Below are 16,818 nucleotides of genomic sequence, written 5' to 3' on the forward strand. Positions count from 1 at the left end.
CATGACAGATGTTTGCTCCTCTCTGAATTTCTTTTATCTTATTAGATTTTAGCTCCCATTATAGTTAGAACAATTTTGTATTGGGGCAAAATTAATTAGTTTGGATCAAAGTAAGGCTCCCTGAAATGCAACACTAATGAGTCTCATCTGCCTGATTAGAGAGCTTTGCTTTTAGGAACACTAGGTACAAAATTTTATTTCACAGAAATAAAACCTTATAAGATTATTTAAGGTTGAAAGCATTAGCTAAACAGTAACCAGGATCATGGATAAAAGATTAGGGTGGCAAATTGCAAGCAGACTTACAAGTGAGAAGAGGATGCAAGTGTAGACCAAAATAGGCTAATGAGGATTTGTCAGAGCTACAAGCAGAGTTAAGTGCAATTCAGGACAATATATTTAGTGAACTGACATTGTGTCTCACATCTATTCACAATTCTTTTCACCCATTCACATGTTTGTAGGGACTAAATGGAAAAGAGTTACAAATTGGAAAAGACAGTACCAATTTTTAGAAAGAAAAGAAGAAAAGTTCATTCTGGATGAGTCAAACTAATCTTTAATATCTGGCAAACTACCTGGACAAAATATTTGCTTATTTTAAATTTGATTTTAATCAAGAACAAGTTGTGTTAATCAATGTTGGCTTTGATTGATGTGGAATTACTCCAGAGAACAAAGGGGGTTAAATAGATTGGGTATTCCTCATTTTTATTAAGCTTCTTCATCCCACCCACTTTCTCTTACTCCATTAATACAAACAATTAAAAAAATACAATCTAGAATTAACTTCCTGAAAGACAGGGGCAAATTCTGAAAAAACCACATGGTAAATGTAGTTATCAGAGATCTTCTGGTAAATTTGGCATAGCACACCATAAATGACATCTGCACAACCTCATGCTGGGTCATTTGTGAATGACAAACACATGACATAAGCACATGCAGCAGAATATAAGGGAACTTCCTTGAAGTGACATCTCCCTCCACAAACCTCTCCAGCACAGACACAAGACTAGAAATGAAGATGTGGTGCTTGGAGAGGGCAGGTCCCAGCTGCTGGCAGAAACAACCCTGTGTGAGAGGAGGCAGGAAGACAAGGACAAGGATATGCTTTTACACAATGTCTCTGGCCAAGGAAACCAGTGTAAATTTGTGAGTGTGCTCTCAAAGCCACCCAGGCAGGTGCTGAGCAGTGCAATTGAACAGGCACCACTTCTGGCTGGTGGAAAACCATCCAGACCTGCTGTGGAATCACATTGAGGCACCGAGGACTTGCACAGCTTTAGGCAGTTACGCACAAAAAGCCTTTGGATAAACCAAGAACAGAATTTGAACCTATTTTACCTCTTTCCTCTGTTATGATAAGGTTTCAACTCAAACATTACCACTTTTTGTCAAAATTACCCTGACCTGCAACAGGCAACACTGAAACAATGTTTTTATCCCTTTGCAACCTAACTCTGGAATTGAAATTTTAAAAAACTCATTTCAAACACCCATGTGTCATCTTCTGATGCCATGTATACTGCACCTGTGCATAATATTTCTCCTGCCAGCCTTCTGCATTAAGTTAACAACAACAACAACAAAGACCACTGTGCCTGTTATTCATAAGCTTTCTGTTATCTCGCAGAAGAAGCAAAAAGGCCCAGAGCATGTGTGGGAAGGAAAGACCTTTGTTTCATTTAATTATATTTACTTCTTTCAAGTCTATGTAAACTCAGGGATCAGCAGATCAGAACTGGTTAATTAAATCATGACAGCATTGCCTTTACCGTGTGTGGACACTCACATCATGCTGTGTCACATTCAGCAGGTTCTTCCAACAAAGCACTCTTAACCTTTACACTGTGGACAAGAAATCAAGTCTGCCTCCCAGATGGCTTTGCAGTATTAAGAGCTCTCCTAATGCAAAAGCTGACAGCTGTGGAGTAGCAGTGTGGTTATTTTCAATACTTCCATTGTGGGGGTTGACTCCAGAGCTGTTGGTAAAAGTAACTGCTAACACTGCAAAAAAATACCTGGTTCTGATCCTTACATTCATCACTGAGTGCTGGACAAGAGGGAGGTGGGCAGGGTGGTCTCAAAAGCACACATGCACAGATACACTGCTGGACCCTGTCCTCACGTACGTGCTAAGGTGCCCAGAAAGGCTGAAGAAGTAGGAAAGCTGCAAGAAGTTTGCCTTTCAGGGTCACCCCTGGCTGCTCTTGCTTGTGTCCATAAGCACATGGACTGTGCAGGAATTGGCCTGGACAGCTGCCTCTCCAGAGCAACTCAATGCCAGTATATTTTGTATCTATCTTCCATCTTCTTTTAAGAGTTGTGAGCACCTCTCCAACAAGGGAAGAAGGAAAAGGACAAATCTTCCCTTCATTTGGGCTTGGGACTTTCCCACGAGAGCCGCTTACACTACACAGTGCCAACACATTAATCTCTCTCAGACGCTTTCCTTGGACCTACATCGTTTGTCAGCTCATAGGCAATTTCCTGTGTTTCTTGATGTCTACTCATAAATGTCTTCTATCTACTAAACTCGCAAAACCAGACTCCCCCCTTGCTCCTCCATGTTTTCTCCATTCATTTTGCTTTCCTAATATTCCAGCCTTTTCTGTCCACTACTGCTCTTCCTTCCATTCAGCCACTGTAACAGCTTCATCCCAAATGACAAAATGGAGTAATTTTGCAGGTCCTTTTATTCCCACCTAATCTGAAGCTTTTGTCCTTCTTTTCTACTCTCTTAACTTATTAAATCAGAATCTTTACTAATCAGGCTGGCATAAACTCAAAATGTCTTCCCATGGTTCCTGTGTCCAGCCTTCCCACCTGACTAATGAGGAAACTCTCTGATGTTGAATAAAAGAGTTTGTGCACTACAAAGAAGTTGTAATGGAAAATGAAACCTTCTGACATCACTGGCTAATTATAATGCAGCACTGTGGCTGTATTGCAGGGCAGGATAAAAGTGTGCACGTATTTCCTGTGTGTTTCAATATCTTTCTATTGACAGAAGATAGGGTGACTGGTCCACTACTGGAGGCCAGGAAATTATTTTTCTGATTTCATTGGAATAATTGACAAAAGTATTTCCTTTCTATGTAAGGTTAACAGATGGCTTGTTAAAGTTACATCTTTTTTAAACAGAGCTGTCACCAAAAATTATATACATGACAACAAAAATAATATTGATACAAACTCACTGCAAAATCAAAATTAAGTTTGCATAACCTAAAGCACAGAATAAATAACTGCCACTACTGCAACACAGAATACCAAGGTGCATTTGCTTTTCTAAGATTTCCTTGGAAACTCGATGAAGGGACATAAATTGGGGAAGCATCAACACGGGACTTAAGTTACCATGGGCACAAAGATGCAGGCAGGGACTGTGCCTGTGCCAGGAGCAGGCTGCAGGCTGCTGCACACCAGTGGGCAGCACAAGCACCAACCCTGCAGGACTCTACTCTCACATCTTGTCTGTCATGCTCAAGACCCATGCCAGGCAAGGGCTTGCGACACCTGACTCTGCCTCGCCTCCATCATGATTTGGCACCCTAATGGCTCCCTCAGCCAGCAAGAAAACAAGAGGGGAGAGTGGGTGAATTAAAAAAGAAATTAAAAAAAATCCAGCAATACTCATTAGACAGCTGCTGTGGTTTTAAAGACCTCATGTTCACCTTAAGCTTGTCTCATTTCCATAAGAGCAGGTGAAATTGCAAAGGAAATTCAGCTTCTTTGAAAACAGAAAATGTAATCAGTGTTAGACTTTTGATAGGTGACTGCACATCAGATATTTCACCTGAAAAGCTCTAGAATGCTAACATAATTACTGATATGTAATAACTTTCTCCTTCAACATCACACTCAATATTTATCCTCTTCCTGGAAGAAGCCAGGATTCTTCCAGGTTTTCCCGTTTTCTTTCTTTCTCCAGTATCTCTTCTTAATCTTTTTTCTTCCTCTGCTATTACTGTCTTCTCTTCACAGCCATTACCTTTCCTTGCGAGCTCTTTCACAGTAGCCTTTGTATGAAATTCAGCTCTCAGACTTTACTGAGCCATCACTAAGACACGCAGCTCACATGCAATGACCTGGGAGAAAGAAAAATGGAGCTTCACTGGGTTTTCCCTTGGTTCATTCCTTTTCTCCACAGTAACAACTCAGAAGCAAACCCGTTCTCTTACCCGTCTTCGATGTCAGCTCCTTGCATTATAAAACCGGGTTTCTCTTTGCAAAAGTGAATCAGGGAGGGAAACAAAAGGAGGTGTAGGAGCAGTATTTCCCTCTGCAAACCCTCTGTCAATGGCTGTTGGCAATAGCCTGGTTTGTTTTGCCGTGCTGGTGATGTCAGGTTGGCTCAGCTCACGCCCCGTCGGCTCTGACTGAGGGGCTTCGCTCACTGCGCGGCTGAGGCCCGTGGCTGCCTGGGCTTGCCTTGACATGAGGGCTTTTGGGGAATTGTGTAACATCACAGCACGCTGGTCCTTGCACCAGGTGTGTCAGGTCCTTCCTTTCGCACTGACTTTGGCAGAGCACGTGAATTTCATTATCATGGCCAATAAAATGAAAAGCAAACGGCGAGCACTGAAAAAGGACATTTAATTTTGAGGGGGAAATAAAAGGATACATTAGGGAACTGCTGTGACCAGAAGATTCTGCTTCAGAAAAAAAAAGTAAATTCTTCAGTGAAAAATAAAAGCGAGACTGCTGCGTTTGTAACTCCCAGTAGCAGCCACAATAAGGGTAATGAGAAAGAACACAGATTTTCCAGGCAAACAAAGCCCCAGTAACACCTCCATACCTTTTAGTGCCAGTATAATACACTATGAAGATACTTCGCTTAGAAATAAAGATTTTATCTTATTATTTCTTTTGGATTCAGCTTAGTTTCAGTGACAGGTGTTTATAACAGGGTAGTTTCATCTTACAAAGGACTCACCAAGACACTTAGACAAAATATGAACTAAAATAGTAGTGACAGAAAATGAAGCAAGCAGGGTGACATGGATATGGAGAAGCACAGAAAAGAGCTTTTTAGGTTTCACAGTTTAGCCTACCAGAAAGGACAAATTTGCATCATGAATATTGGGCAAGCATTAGGATATCAGCAAGCACCTCCTTGCATTGCCAAAGGAGCAGATAAAGCATTCCAATGACACTTTTTTTTTCCCCACACCCCAAATTTCTTTGGTTTTGTGGTGCTTTGTCCCACCAGGAAAAAGTTACAATGTGGGATGAAGATGCCAAATGTTAGAATCCTTTCTTTGAATGAAATTATTATATGGATCTGTTAAAACTAATTTAAAATAAGGCCTTCCAGTCTGCTTTCTGTGACAATTTTCTATGTTCTCATATCACACATGTTCTCATGTTCTCACAAGTCACATCCAGCTATGTCCAAGGAGGACTGCATTCCTGCTGCTTTAGTTCAATAGCTTCAGATATCCACTTTCGTTCAGAGCTCTGCACAGAGCAGCGACACATACTTCTCATTTCTCCCCAAAGGAGGATGTTCTGGAGTTAATCAGATCTTTGGTCTGGAAGAAAGCTGCTCACCTGCTTGTACACAGACAGATAACCATTCTGAATCAACGGGCGTGGAGAGCTCAGGCTTGCCAGTGGGTGTCAAAACACATCTAGGAAAGGGAATTAAAAAAAAAAAACCAAACTCAAAACCCAAACACCTCCCTAATCCTCCCTGCCCCTCCCCAGAAAATCCCCAACCCCGGCAAAACCCCAGACACATGCTGCTAATGAAGCACAGGCCAAGGGAGGTCCCTGCTGGCAGGATGATGAAACACACGTGCTCCAGTTCCAAAGACTATCACCCACCTACTCCCAGGAATAATTTCCTCCCTCTCTGAAGCCCACAAACACGGCACAGTTCCCTCGCATTCACCCTGCATCAGCCTCTCACCCCCCAAGGCAGCGCCGCACCCACCGCACAAGGTGGGGGCAAGGAGGGAATCCCAGTCTCCAGTTCACCGTGGTTATCAAGGATAAAAATTCCCAGCATACCTGAATTATCATTCTGCCGAAGCAAGGCTGACTGACCATTCCTGCAGCTCCTTCTGTTGCAGGTGAACAGGAGAACGGGACCCACCTGGGTTCCCACAAGACATCAGTCACTTTTTCTCTCATTTTTTATGTCGCATGACAGGCACCAGATATCACTGACACTCAACAGTTCATCTGCGAACACTGGATATTGGTGTATTGAAAAGGAGAAGGAACAAAATAAAACAACAGATTTTGCCTCAGGTTTGGTTTTTTTTTTTTTTTCTGTATTACATTACATGGCTATTGTAGAATTTCAACTATGACAAATTTCAGCAGATGCACACCAGAAATAATTCTTCACTATGGTGGAATAAGCTTATGATACAGCTGGGGACAAACTAAGCTCAAAAAATGTTTATGGGATGCGACACAGGTTAGCTTCCAGACCATAAAAATGACTATGCAAAAAAAGCAAGCGTTAAAATAAATAATCAGTGAAGGAAAACATGTTTTACAGCACAGAGACATTATGAAGAGGTTGAGTTTTCCTCTTACAACTGACACACTTAAGAGTAACAGACATTTCCAGTGGCTCAGAAAACAAATTCAATTGACACTAGAATGAAGGAAAGCATACAGGGTTTTTTTTTAAAAAGCAGCTTTATTACAAATCTGTAGATTTAAGAAAATATCCCAAAACTGTCAAAGTAGTATGAAAAATGCTGTCATCTGATTCACAGTCACCAGTTTTCTCCAACAAACATAGCATACAAAAATTGATATAAACCACGGCAATTCTTTTTGGCGACACAAAACAGGTATTTGCAATTCCAAATTCCCCACTGACAACTAAGATGCTGCTGGCAGGGGGATGATTGAATTGCACTGGTTTTGAAAACTGGAGGTTGGGATGGAAAGGTTATATATACATATACACATACTGTACTTTACCACATGTCCAGGTAACTCTGGCAACACAACATGGCCCAGCAAAACATTAAAGTCTGTAAAACCTGGAGAGCCAGGCAATGTGTGTATACGACACTAAGTTAGGCTCTGGTTCCCATTTGCTTTTACGTCTCAAACCTAATAAAGGCCAATTGTTTTCCACTCTCATTTACAGAACCAGTGAAGCTGATGTGCTGCTGTGCTGTCTCTTCAGACTCAGAACATGTCAGATGCACTGCATGCAAACTCAGGATCTAAAAATGCAACGCAGTTAAAATACCATATAATTGAAGTGGGAGTTTCAGGAGACTGTACACTGAATTTCCTGCAAGTAACCCAACACCCTAAGCTCTCCCATGGAAAACATGGCATTGCTCACGCCACTCTGAGATAATTCATACAACAAATGGAAGAAGGAAAGAACTGATACACATTACACTTCTAAACTGAAGCACAGACTGCTGCAAAAACCCCAAAAGGTCTGCAAGTGTACCAGGGATTGAATTCAAAGCTGCCCTGCAACTCTTAACTGTGGGTAGTTACCTGCAATGGCTGGAAGCTGCAGCACAGACTACTGGTAATGATATTCTCAAATCCTTTGAACTGCACAGGACTGAGACACCACAGCTCAGAGCTGCAGTGGAGATGAGGCTTCAGGAGAAGAAGTGTGAAGATTAGAAAGGAGCAGGATGAAACATTTCTCTTACAGTACCTGCTCAAGGTACTGATATGATCTAAAAAAATCCCCAAACAATTCTGTAATTTAACTGTTTTTATCAGGTGCTTGAAGGGGATTTTCTATTGAGTAATCCTCCTTCTGTCAACAGCAACTTGAAAGAAACCAGCACCATGTTAAAGAACTACTCAGTGCATTTCATTCATTTTGCTGTTTCAACTTCAGTTGAAAAGCACAGAACTCAGAGTAATTCAAAGAAAACTTCTCTGCAGGAGAGCAATTAGAAATCAACAGTCTGTCATTATCAGAGCAGACAGGATGGAAGATGCAGAAGTGATTTACAGTCATTTCCTTCCCCTTGCAGACCAGGTTAATCCCGGCTACCCAGAACATTTCTTAAAAGCCACCCGCTGGTAAAGAGGTCGCCTCATTCTCCTGCATTTACTGAAAACTTGATTTCTGAAACGCTGTAATAAAGCAGTCAAAAATCTTCATTCCAAAGAAGGGAAATATTTCATGTACATTCTTAGGCGTGAACCTTCAGGCTTGGGAAACGTTTTTCTAGATTGTCAGCAAGTGTCTGATCAGCCTCACGCAGGACTTCAAGGAAACTCTCCACCTGGAAATGAAAAATCACAAGGAGAAAAAAAACCCAACAAAACCAACTTGCATGGAACACAGAATTCTTACACTGGCATTGGGGCTCTTTCTATACCTTCCAAATAAGAGCAGCCAGCAGCAGCCAGTGCAATGAAAAATGGAAAATGCCCCACAGTGGCTACCCTCCTCCTAAACCTCACAATTCCAGTTGGCCTAAATTTTGAGAAGGTACCACTTTCCTCAAACCCTTACTTTCTTGTTTAAAAGAAACACAGAAACATTTCTCACTCAGAGAAAAGCTCCCCATGAAAAATATTTAGAACAATTCTACTATAAAAATATACAGTACAAATTTTCAGCTAGGATAAATTTTCAGATGTCAGCACAGTTTGGCCCTGGCATCAGCTGATGATCTCAGCAAAGCTCTGGCTGATGTGAGGCAGAACGGAGAGAGGGGGTAAAACACCATCTGGCACTGGATGGTTATTTACCTGTGCCTGAGCAATTCTGTCCTGTTTGTACATCAGATTTGGAAAGGTCCTGCCACCCAAGGAGCATTTTTTCAGCTGTGTCACAGACCTTGTCACATACTCACCGAGGCAAAATACAGAGGTAAGAGGTTCTGAAAAGCACAGGAACATGTCTGTTCATTCAGGTGTCCCTGGTGCAGTCCTTCTAAGGTATTCTCCTGGAAAATCAGAAATACAACCAGCACGTCATGAACAGTTGTTGAAAGAACAAACTCAAAACTGTGCACACACCTACAGAATGTTTCTTCTTATAAATGGGTAAAACAACCAGAACTTACAGTTCTCAGAGGAAGCCAAGCACACCTGATACAAAAAGGTGTGAAAGCTCACACATCACAAGTCTCTTAACCTGAATGCTCCCATAATTAAAAAGGTCCGGCTGAGAAGGTGAGATTATATATTGACAGTATTTCTTTTTTCTTAAATAAAATGACTTTCATTCAAAAGAAAGGGAAACATGTATCTAGAGAATTTATCAGAGAGAACCTTGGCACACACCTCAGAAAATTTGTGTTCCTCCCATCTCCCACACATGTTGCTACATCTGGTTGATTCTCTAATGAATTCCCCAGTAAGCAACTGCACTTGCACAGAAAAATGTCCACATTAACAGTTAATAATTTGATCTTACCTACCTTGCAGAAATCCTTACTATAATTTCATTTATTCTTACCTTGGTTAGTTCTTGAAGCATATTGGAAAGTAATTCACAGCAAATATCCTTCAAAATTTTTAAATGGAAATCTTCCTCATTTACATCAGTCCTTCCAGTCTCCTCTTGCTCAGAGTCCTTGGAGTTATCAACAGCTCTCTTCCCACAGCCCTCCATGTATTGTAAAATACGAATCAAGCTCCCAATCAGTGGCATATCTTAATACAAAGTAACAAGAACAGTGAACTTTAACACTGAAAATTCTTGTCCACCCTTTCAAGGCATTAGAATTTTGAAACACGCCATCGGATTTTACACAAAAGCTATAGGAATGTATATTCTGACACTGTTGTGATTTGTTACTCAAGGATAGTTTTAAAGAAGCAAGTGGAAATGTAGTAGAAAACCCAAATCATTTTTCCTGCAAGCTGACCTGTTTCTATAAAAACTATATGCCAATGTAAGGAGCATGAGCAGGAAATTGTCTTTAGTAGTACCCAGTAAGGGCAGTATGTTAAATTTGCATCCAGATAACCCTATCTGACAAACCAAACTGCACAGCTTCTTTCTGCTGCAGGTGACCCTGACTCACATTCTCAAGACAGGCTTTTAATTCTAAAGACTTGTCCATGGATTGAAAAGTAAGATATGATAGAGAGATTTAAGTAAGTGTGGAATCTCCCCCTACTAAAAGAAAAAAAAAACCTACATAAATATATATGTAGTATACATTATGTATAAAATAATAATGTAATAATGTATTACTATATTTTAGCAAAAATAAATTCTGCAACTTTCACTAATTTACCCAATGGAGAAGACTGAGAAGATTCTGGTACCGCAACTCCTCAAAATTTACACCCCACCCAGTAACTGAACTTTGGGCTAGCTGTGATTTTGAGTAACCAGGGAAGAATTTTACTGAATGCAATGTCATCGAATTGAACCACCTTCCACACCCACATAAAGCCAATTGTGAATATTAACTTTTAGTAAAAAAAAAAAAAAACAAAAAAACAAAAAAACCCCCAACAAAAAAAAGAACAGAAAATAGCACGACTTGCTTTTCCTCATCCTGGTGTATTCCTGCTCCGTCTGTGAAGCAAACATAGCAGACAGCACGGACAAAATAGAGGCCAGCACAGTCTTCTGCTCCTGCACAATGATGGGTGGATCATCTGGTTGGCAAAGCTCCTGGCAAACGAGGTCATAAAGCAAACTCCAGGTATCTTTTCCTCCATCAGGAGCCTGCACTTGAGAAAGAAAGAAAGAGAACCCACCAACCCAACAAATTTAATCCAGGTAGGTGAATTCCTGTTCTCCCCAATAAATAACTGGTGATCCAGAAGTTACAGCGTCTCTTGATCCCCTCACATGTAGCAATTCCAGGTTCTTACCAATAGCTTGGATACCCTCATCCACCGTGGTCAGGAGCTGCAGGATATGCATATAAACATCCAGTCCTTCTGGGTTATCTGATCTACACAGAACAAACATCAAAAAGACAAATTAAAGTGCTGCTCACTGAGCTTATATTCTTTGTTTTGGTCACAGAGAAGCCCATCAGCAATCGCTGCCATTCCCTTTGCAAACAAACAAGTTGACTCATTTCAAACCATGAGTCCAGGAAAACATATCCCAATGATCTGTCAAACTCTGGCTGTTCCCACTAAAAGCAAGATGTTTGGGCACAGGCCTTACAAGGTTATAAGGAATCTCACCAGCCACAAAACCAAAAAGAAATGATCTCCCTTACCGGACTTGCTTGGCTGCTTCAAGTATACAAGGCACAATCTTAAAGTCTGGAAGTTCTTCAGGGGAATCATCTACAGATGGTCCCACAGAGCGACAAGAGCCGCTCTTGATCCAGTTTAACATCAGCTCTTCGTCCAGATCAAAGAGCTTGTCCACCACTTCACCCACCTTCACCAGCAGCTCAACTGCACAAGAGAGAATGGCACTGTTATTTCAACAGGACTAAAAGTGAAGAGCAAAAATTAGCTCACAAAATGCTAGGATATACTAGTATTCAGAGTAAATTCATGATGGAAATAGATTAATTTTCTTTGTGACCTACTACTGGTTGCTATGTTTAACTTCTTCATGTGGCACAGACCAGGTAGAGAGTTTGATACACAGGGATTGTTGGAAAGCCCACTGACACCTTCTACCTTGTCATGTCATATGTGAAGCAGTAACTTTATTCTGCAAAAAGACTCCATGTTCCTGAAAAGTCCTAACTTCTGCTTCTGAAGTAAAAATTTTCAAGATTTGTTCCTAGATATGCAGTATTATGCTAATCATCCACCTGCCAATCTGCATTTTACTTACAGATCTGTTATTTCAATTGGATGGAGCAGGATTTCTGAGAATTAGAATTTAAAAATTTGATAAATTGAAAAAGCTGGATTACTAGAATTCCTTGACAAATTAAAACTGCTGTCAGAGCTGAGTTGGGTGTTAAACATAAATGCAAAATATTTCCGTTTTTAGGTGGTTGGTGTGGTTTTTTGCTAAATCAGTGCTAAGAGAGCCTTGTGTAGCACTGCCTGCATACCCAAGGCCTGCACAGTATTCAGCTGCCAGAGTGACTGAATTGTTCCTCCAATTCCCATTCCACAGATACAGTAGTTTTAAAAATAGAAAACCCATATCTGACTTTAAAAAAATAAATTAAATGAGGTCGTGTTTCAAGGTTCAAAAATGACATATGTACATCCCTGAATGAGGACTATGTCCTTTCTTTTATTGTGGCAAATAACAATTTCTTCAATTAAACATAATTTAATTCCCCCCTAGAGCTTTCTTCTTTCTCTATGAGTGCCTTTCTGGTTGGTTTTACATATATTTATAAACCTGCAAAGGCAGGGCAATCTTGTTTTGTTGTCCTTTAAACTCACAAAGTTTCCTTTATTTTAAGGAAATTAACCCAACTGAAAATATTTGTCTTTGAAATTGCAAACTTCAGTTCTTACTTTTCCTCTGCAAAACACCCACTAGATCCCAGCTTGTTTTGGCAACTTACCATTTGTGGAGCTGGACATGATAAAGCAAACACAGTCGTACACTGAAGGATTTTCTCGGATCCTCTCCACCCAGACATTGGCCACCTCAGGCTGGGAGAGGCAAGTTAACAACAACCTAGGCAAGAATTCCCCATTTAACAAATTAGAAGCCAGTTCACTCCTTTAAGCTGTACAAGTGTAAATCCAAAATAACGATACTGGAAACAGAAACAGGAATCCAACTCACAGCAAAGTGATTCCACAACAATGCAGAAACAATAAAAGGAAAGGATGAGAGGATAATAAAATAGTGAGCCCACTTGTCAGGTTTCTCCCCAGGCCTCAGAGCATAGCAGAACTACACTAATGGTGCATTAATTTCTGAGATGTCCTACCTGCTTGTTTCCAGAAGAGTTGGGGAGTCTGAATCACACAAACGTTGCAGTAACACTTGGCTTTAAGGAGAAAATGCAGGGAGAAAAGTTAATAAATCCATCTTTATTTTTTAAAAAGGTATAAAAAAGTTAATTTCCCAACTGCAGCCATGTTCTGAGATTAAAGCCTGCTCTTCGTAACTGTGCATGCATTTCCAGTGTCTCAAGATCACCAAAGTTAGGAATTAGCTTGACTGGTGATTAAAAATCCCCCAAAATAGTGGTCTGTGTCCTTTGTTCCTTTCCTGAGCACTTCCCACACAAAGATGGTCAGCCAAAAGTTATGAATGAAGATGAGGCTGAGCAGGCAAGCTTAGATCCTTCTCTAACATGAATTTCCTGATCATGAGCCCACAAGCAGTACCTGTTCATATACAAAGCACACAGACACTTACCCAAGATTCTCATCTTTGCTAATGGACATGCAGATGTCCTGGAAGCAGGCCATATTCCCTAATATTCCCACACAGATTTCCTGGAAAGTCAAAACACAGTACAATGAGACAACTGCAAGTCCACGGTTTCACTTCCAGAGCCATAGGACAAAAGTAAGAGAGGTTCAAAGATGTTTTCCAGTTTGATTTGCAAGCTTGATTTAATGACAAAGATACAATTTTTTTCTGTCCTATCAGACCAGTCTAAAACACATTCAGGCATTATGCAGATATTTAGGTGTTAGGGTGTTCCATAAAAGCAAATAAAACCAGCTCTGCTTGCATATTCTTTGTATACTGTGTTGAAGCTAATTTGATAGCCCTGTTATTAAAGCAAGAAGGAGTCCTAAAACAAAAATATCACTACATAAAAGTGACCCTCACTCATATTCACTTGCTCACAAAAGAAAGGGATCTTAATACAAGCTTCCAGCAAAGTCCATTTTCTGATTAAAGAGATTTAAAATAAAATAAAATAAAATAAAAACCCCAATGTAGTGCATCCCATTAGGCTATTCATGCCAAAATAATCATTTAAGAGGACACACACGTGTGTAAAGGGGACCATGAGAGCACTGAAATACCTGCAGGTGACTGGTGCTAAAACAAGGTGAGTCATTTGCAGCAATTTAAAGTCAGAAATCAACTTTCTCCACTAAGGTTGTCTTCTTAATTATTAACATGCTATTACCTCTGCTAAATTACAGCGGGCACTCCAGCAAACACTATTTCATGAAAGTAGCTGTGACAGCCAATTTGCACTCGCGAATTTGGGTTGTACTTCCCAAAGACAAAGTACTGAACTTTCAAAGCTCTATTTGTCTCTACTTATCTCCTGGAGTAAAGCATTTGGTAACTTCTGAGAAAGAGGATTTACATCAACAGTGAATACCTTTGAAAATCTTGAGTCCTGTAGCGCACTGTGTAGCACAAGCTGGAAATCAGTGATATCAAAACAAGTGGAAATTTAAAAAAAATTTAAAACATTGGTGTCTTAACAATTCCAGAGACTACCTTTTGTAATCTTTCTGTGTTTATTTCTCATTATCTTGTTCTGATTTGATTGGTAATAAATTAATTTCCCCAAGTGGAGTCTGTTTAGCCCATCACAGATCACAGCAACCAGTGAGTGATCTCTTCCTGCCCCTATCTCGACCCATGAGCCTTTTGCTGTATTTTCTCTCCCCTGCCCCACTGAGGAGGGGAGTGACAGAACAGCTTTGGTGGGCACCTGGCCTCCAGCCAGGGTCAAACCACCATACTTCCATAGGTCTGACTAAACAAATTCATGACCATTTCTGTTCAGCAATCATGAAACAAGTCAAAAGGAAAAAAAAGGCCAGACTGCTGGGTTTTATAACAGGTCTTATAACTGTGTTTGATAAACTCAGTCCTTCATCAGCGTATCTAGACGAGGATGTGTGAGCAGACATGTGCCAGCTTCAGCCTCACTAAAATACTTACTGATTAGACCGCGTTAAAAACAGAGTGGAAAAAGCATTTTTAAATTTGATTTTGTGCTTTCTCCTGGCTCCCCTTATACATTACACATGCAACGGGAGAAGGGAGATAAATGTAAAGGCATGTACAGAGCTACCTACTACTGCTATTAACACAGGACAGCTTTTTGACAGCCCATACTTACAGTTAGGCGAGGGCATTTGGACTTGGCAAAAACTCCCATGAATATATCAGGGGCGTTGAACTCCTGAAGAAATAAAGCAACATCCTGTGGAGCAAATGAACAGAGAAGTAAATGGACCTCTGCAATTTCCAAATGCAAAATCAAACGTGTTCCCACAGCACAAGGACTGGATCAAAGAGATGACAAACCCACTACAAGAAATTTGTTATTTGCCAACAGTTAATACCAATAATCCTTGTTTTTCAATGAGAGAAGGTCAGCAAGCCCCTCTGGTGATTCAGTATGCCAGTGATTTGCTGTAGAATGTACCAAGTCACCTTTGCAAGAAAATGCAAACTGCTCCCTATCTCAACAGAAACAGACACTCCAACAGAATTTGGTAAATATCACATTTTAAGGCAAAACATCACCATGACATATAAAAAAGAAGCAAGTGAAGGGACTGCCACACAAAACACACAAAAGAGGAAATCTCCTCATTTTACCACATTAAAATGCAAGATTAGCTCTCTATTTGGGAATAAAAGACTCATGTTCCATGTTTATTTTAAAAATCTGCGTAACAAGGTAGGGAATAAAATAATAATACTTAAACTAATATATATATATAGAGAGAGAGAGAGAGAGAGAATTTGTTCCAGCATTTAAGAATGCTGAGAAAAAGACCAAGAAGCTAAGACCACGAAGCTGTGTTACCTTGACACTGCAAGTCTGCAGCTAAACTTTGAAAGGCTGTTTATCTATCAGAGAAAGCTATGCTTACCAGCGGGATGTATGACCACTGCTAGAGGAAAATATGCCTGTTTCGAGATGGCATCAATATTATCCCCATAATCCAAATGCTGAAGACACAGGCTGTGCCCCAGGGGTAATCCCAGCAGCTCTCCCGCCCCTCTCCCAGCGCAGGCTCCGTGGCCAGGCCGCTCGGGGCCGCCCCAGCCCGGCTGTCCTGCCTCACCCTGCCCGACACACCAGGCGTGAGCAACGCCACCAGACCCACGGCGCTGGCTGACTGCTGCCTTCGCCCACTGCCACCACGACTCTGACGGAACACCCGGGGCAGAGGCGCCCCGAGGCGCCGCACAAGGGTCCTACCTCGTCCATCGACATGTCCCACACCTTGCAAATGTCATTCTCCATCTCCTCGTCCAGCTCCGTCCGGGCTCCCTCGGGGCTGGCGGCGGGGTCCGGCTCCGCGGGGGCGATGACCTGGGACACGGCGGGGCGGGGGGAAACGACCCGGCTGAACCCCCAGCACCACCCCGAGCCGCCGCGTCCCGCTGGGTTCCCAGGTGTTTTCCCACTGTGTCCCCGCTCGGGCCCCGGATTCGTCCCCTGTGAGTCCCTGCTGGTCCCCGGGTGTCTCCCCCGGCCCTGGGAGGGTTCTCGTAGCACCCACCCGGCGCTGACCGACACCGGGCCCGCCGCCCGCTCCCTCCCGGAGGCCGCGCACCTCGATGAGGCGGGTGAGGACGCTGAAGAGCCAGTGCTTGCTGTACACCGTGTTCCCCACCGCGTCCCCCTCCTCCTCCTCCGCATCGCTGCACGGCGGAGACGGGTTGCGGTCCATGGTGGCCCCACAGCCGTGCGGGGACAGCGAGGCGGCGGCGCGGCCAGAGCGGCGCCCGCGGTTCCACAGCGCCCTCTTCCCGCCGGCGGCCGCTGCCGCCCCCCGCGCCCGGGGCAGCGCCGGGATCGCACCGGGACCGTGACGGGATCGCGCGGGGGTCGCACCGAGACCGAGACGGGATCGTGCCGGGACCCTCCCACCCAGGGCCGCCCCTCCGCGGGAAGCGGCACCCGCGCTCCCGGAGCACCCGAGGATCCCAAGGGGGACCCTTTGGCAGTCCCCGTGATGCCCCGACACCGACACGGCGGCCCCCGCCCCGCA

At 42.5% G+C, this 16,818-nt stretch overlaps 1 protein-coding gene across 1 annotated transcript; it reads right to left on the reverse strand.

Annotated features, from left to right (window-relative positions):
- Positions 1–6,644: 6,644 nt before the first annotated feature.
- On the reverse strand, positions 6,645–16,520 carry SAAL1 (serum amyloid A like 1). The gene is made up of 12 exons (XM_066187651.1): positions 16,381–16,520; positions 16,023–16,136; positions 14,928–15,011; positions 13,244–13,323; positions 12,810–12,869; positions 12,435–12,550; positions 11,166–11,349; positions 10,807–10,889; positions 10,474–10,662; positions 9,431–9,627; positions 8,823–8,915; positions 6,645–8,246 (listed from the first exon to the last, which is right to left on the reverse strand). Exons 1-12 carry the CDS (start codon positions 16,495–16,497, stop codon positions 8,154–8,156), a joined length of 1,410 nt encoding a protein of 469 aa, XP_066043748.1. The 5' UTR covers positions 16,498–16,520; the 3' UTR covers positions 6,645–8,153.
- Positions 16,521–16,818: the final 298 nt, after the last annotated feature.

The sequence above is a fragment of the Chamaea fasciata genome, unplaced genomic scaffold (genome assembly GCF_029207755.1).
Source record: "Chamaea fasciata isolate MVZ Bird 193981 ecotype frontalis unplaced genomic scaffold, bChaFas1.0.hap1 SCAF_7, whole genome shotgun sequence".
NCBI lineage: Eukaryota > Metazoa > Chordata > Aves > Passeriformes > Sylviidae > Chamaea > Chamaea fasciata.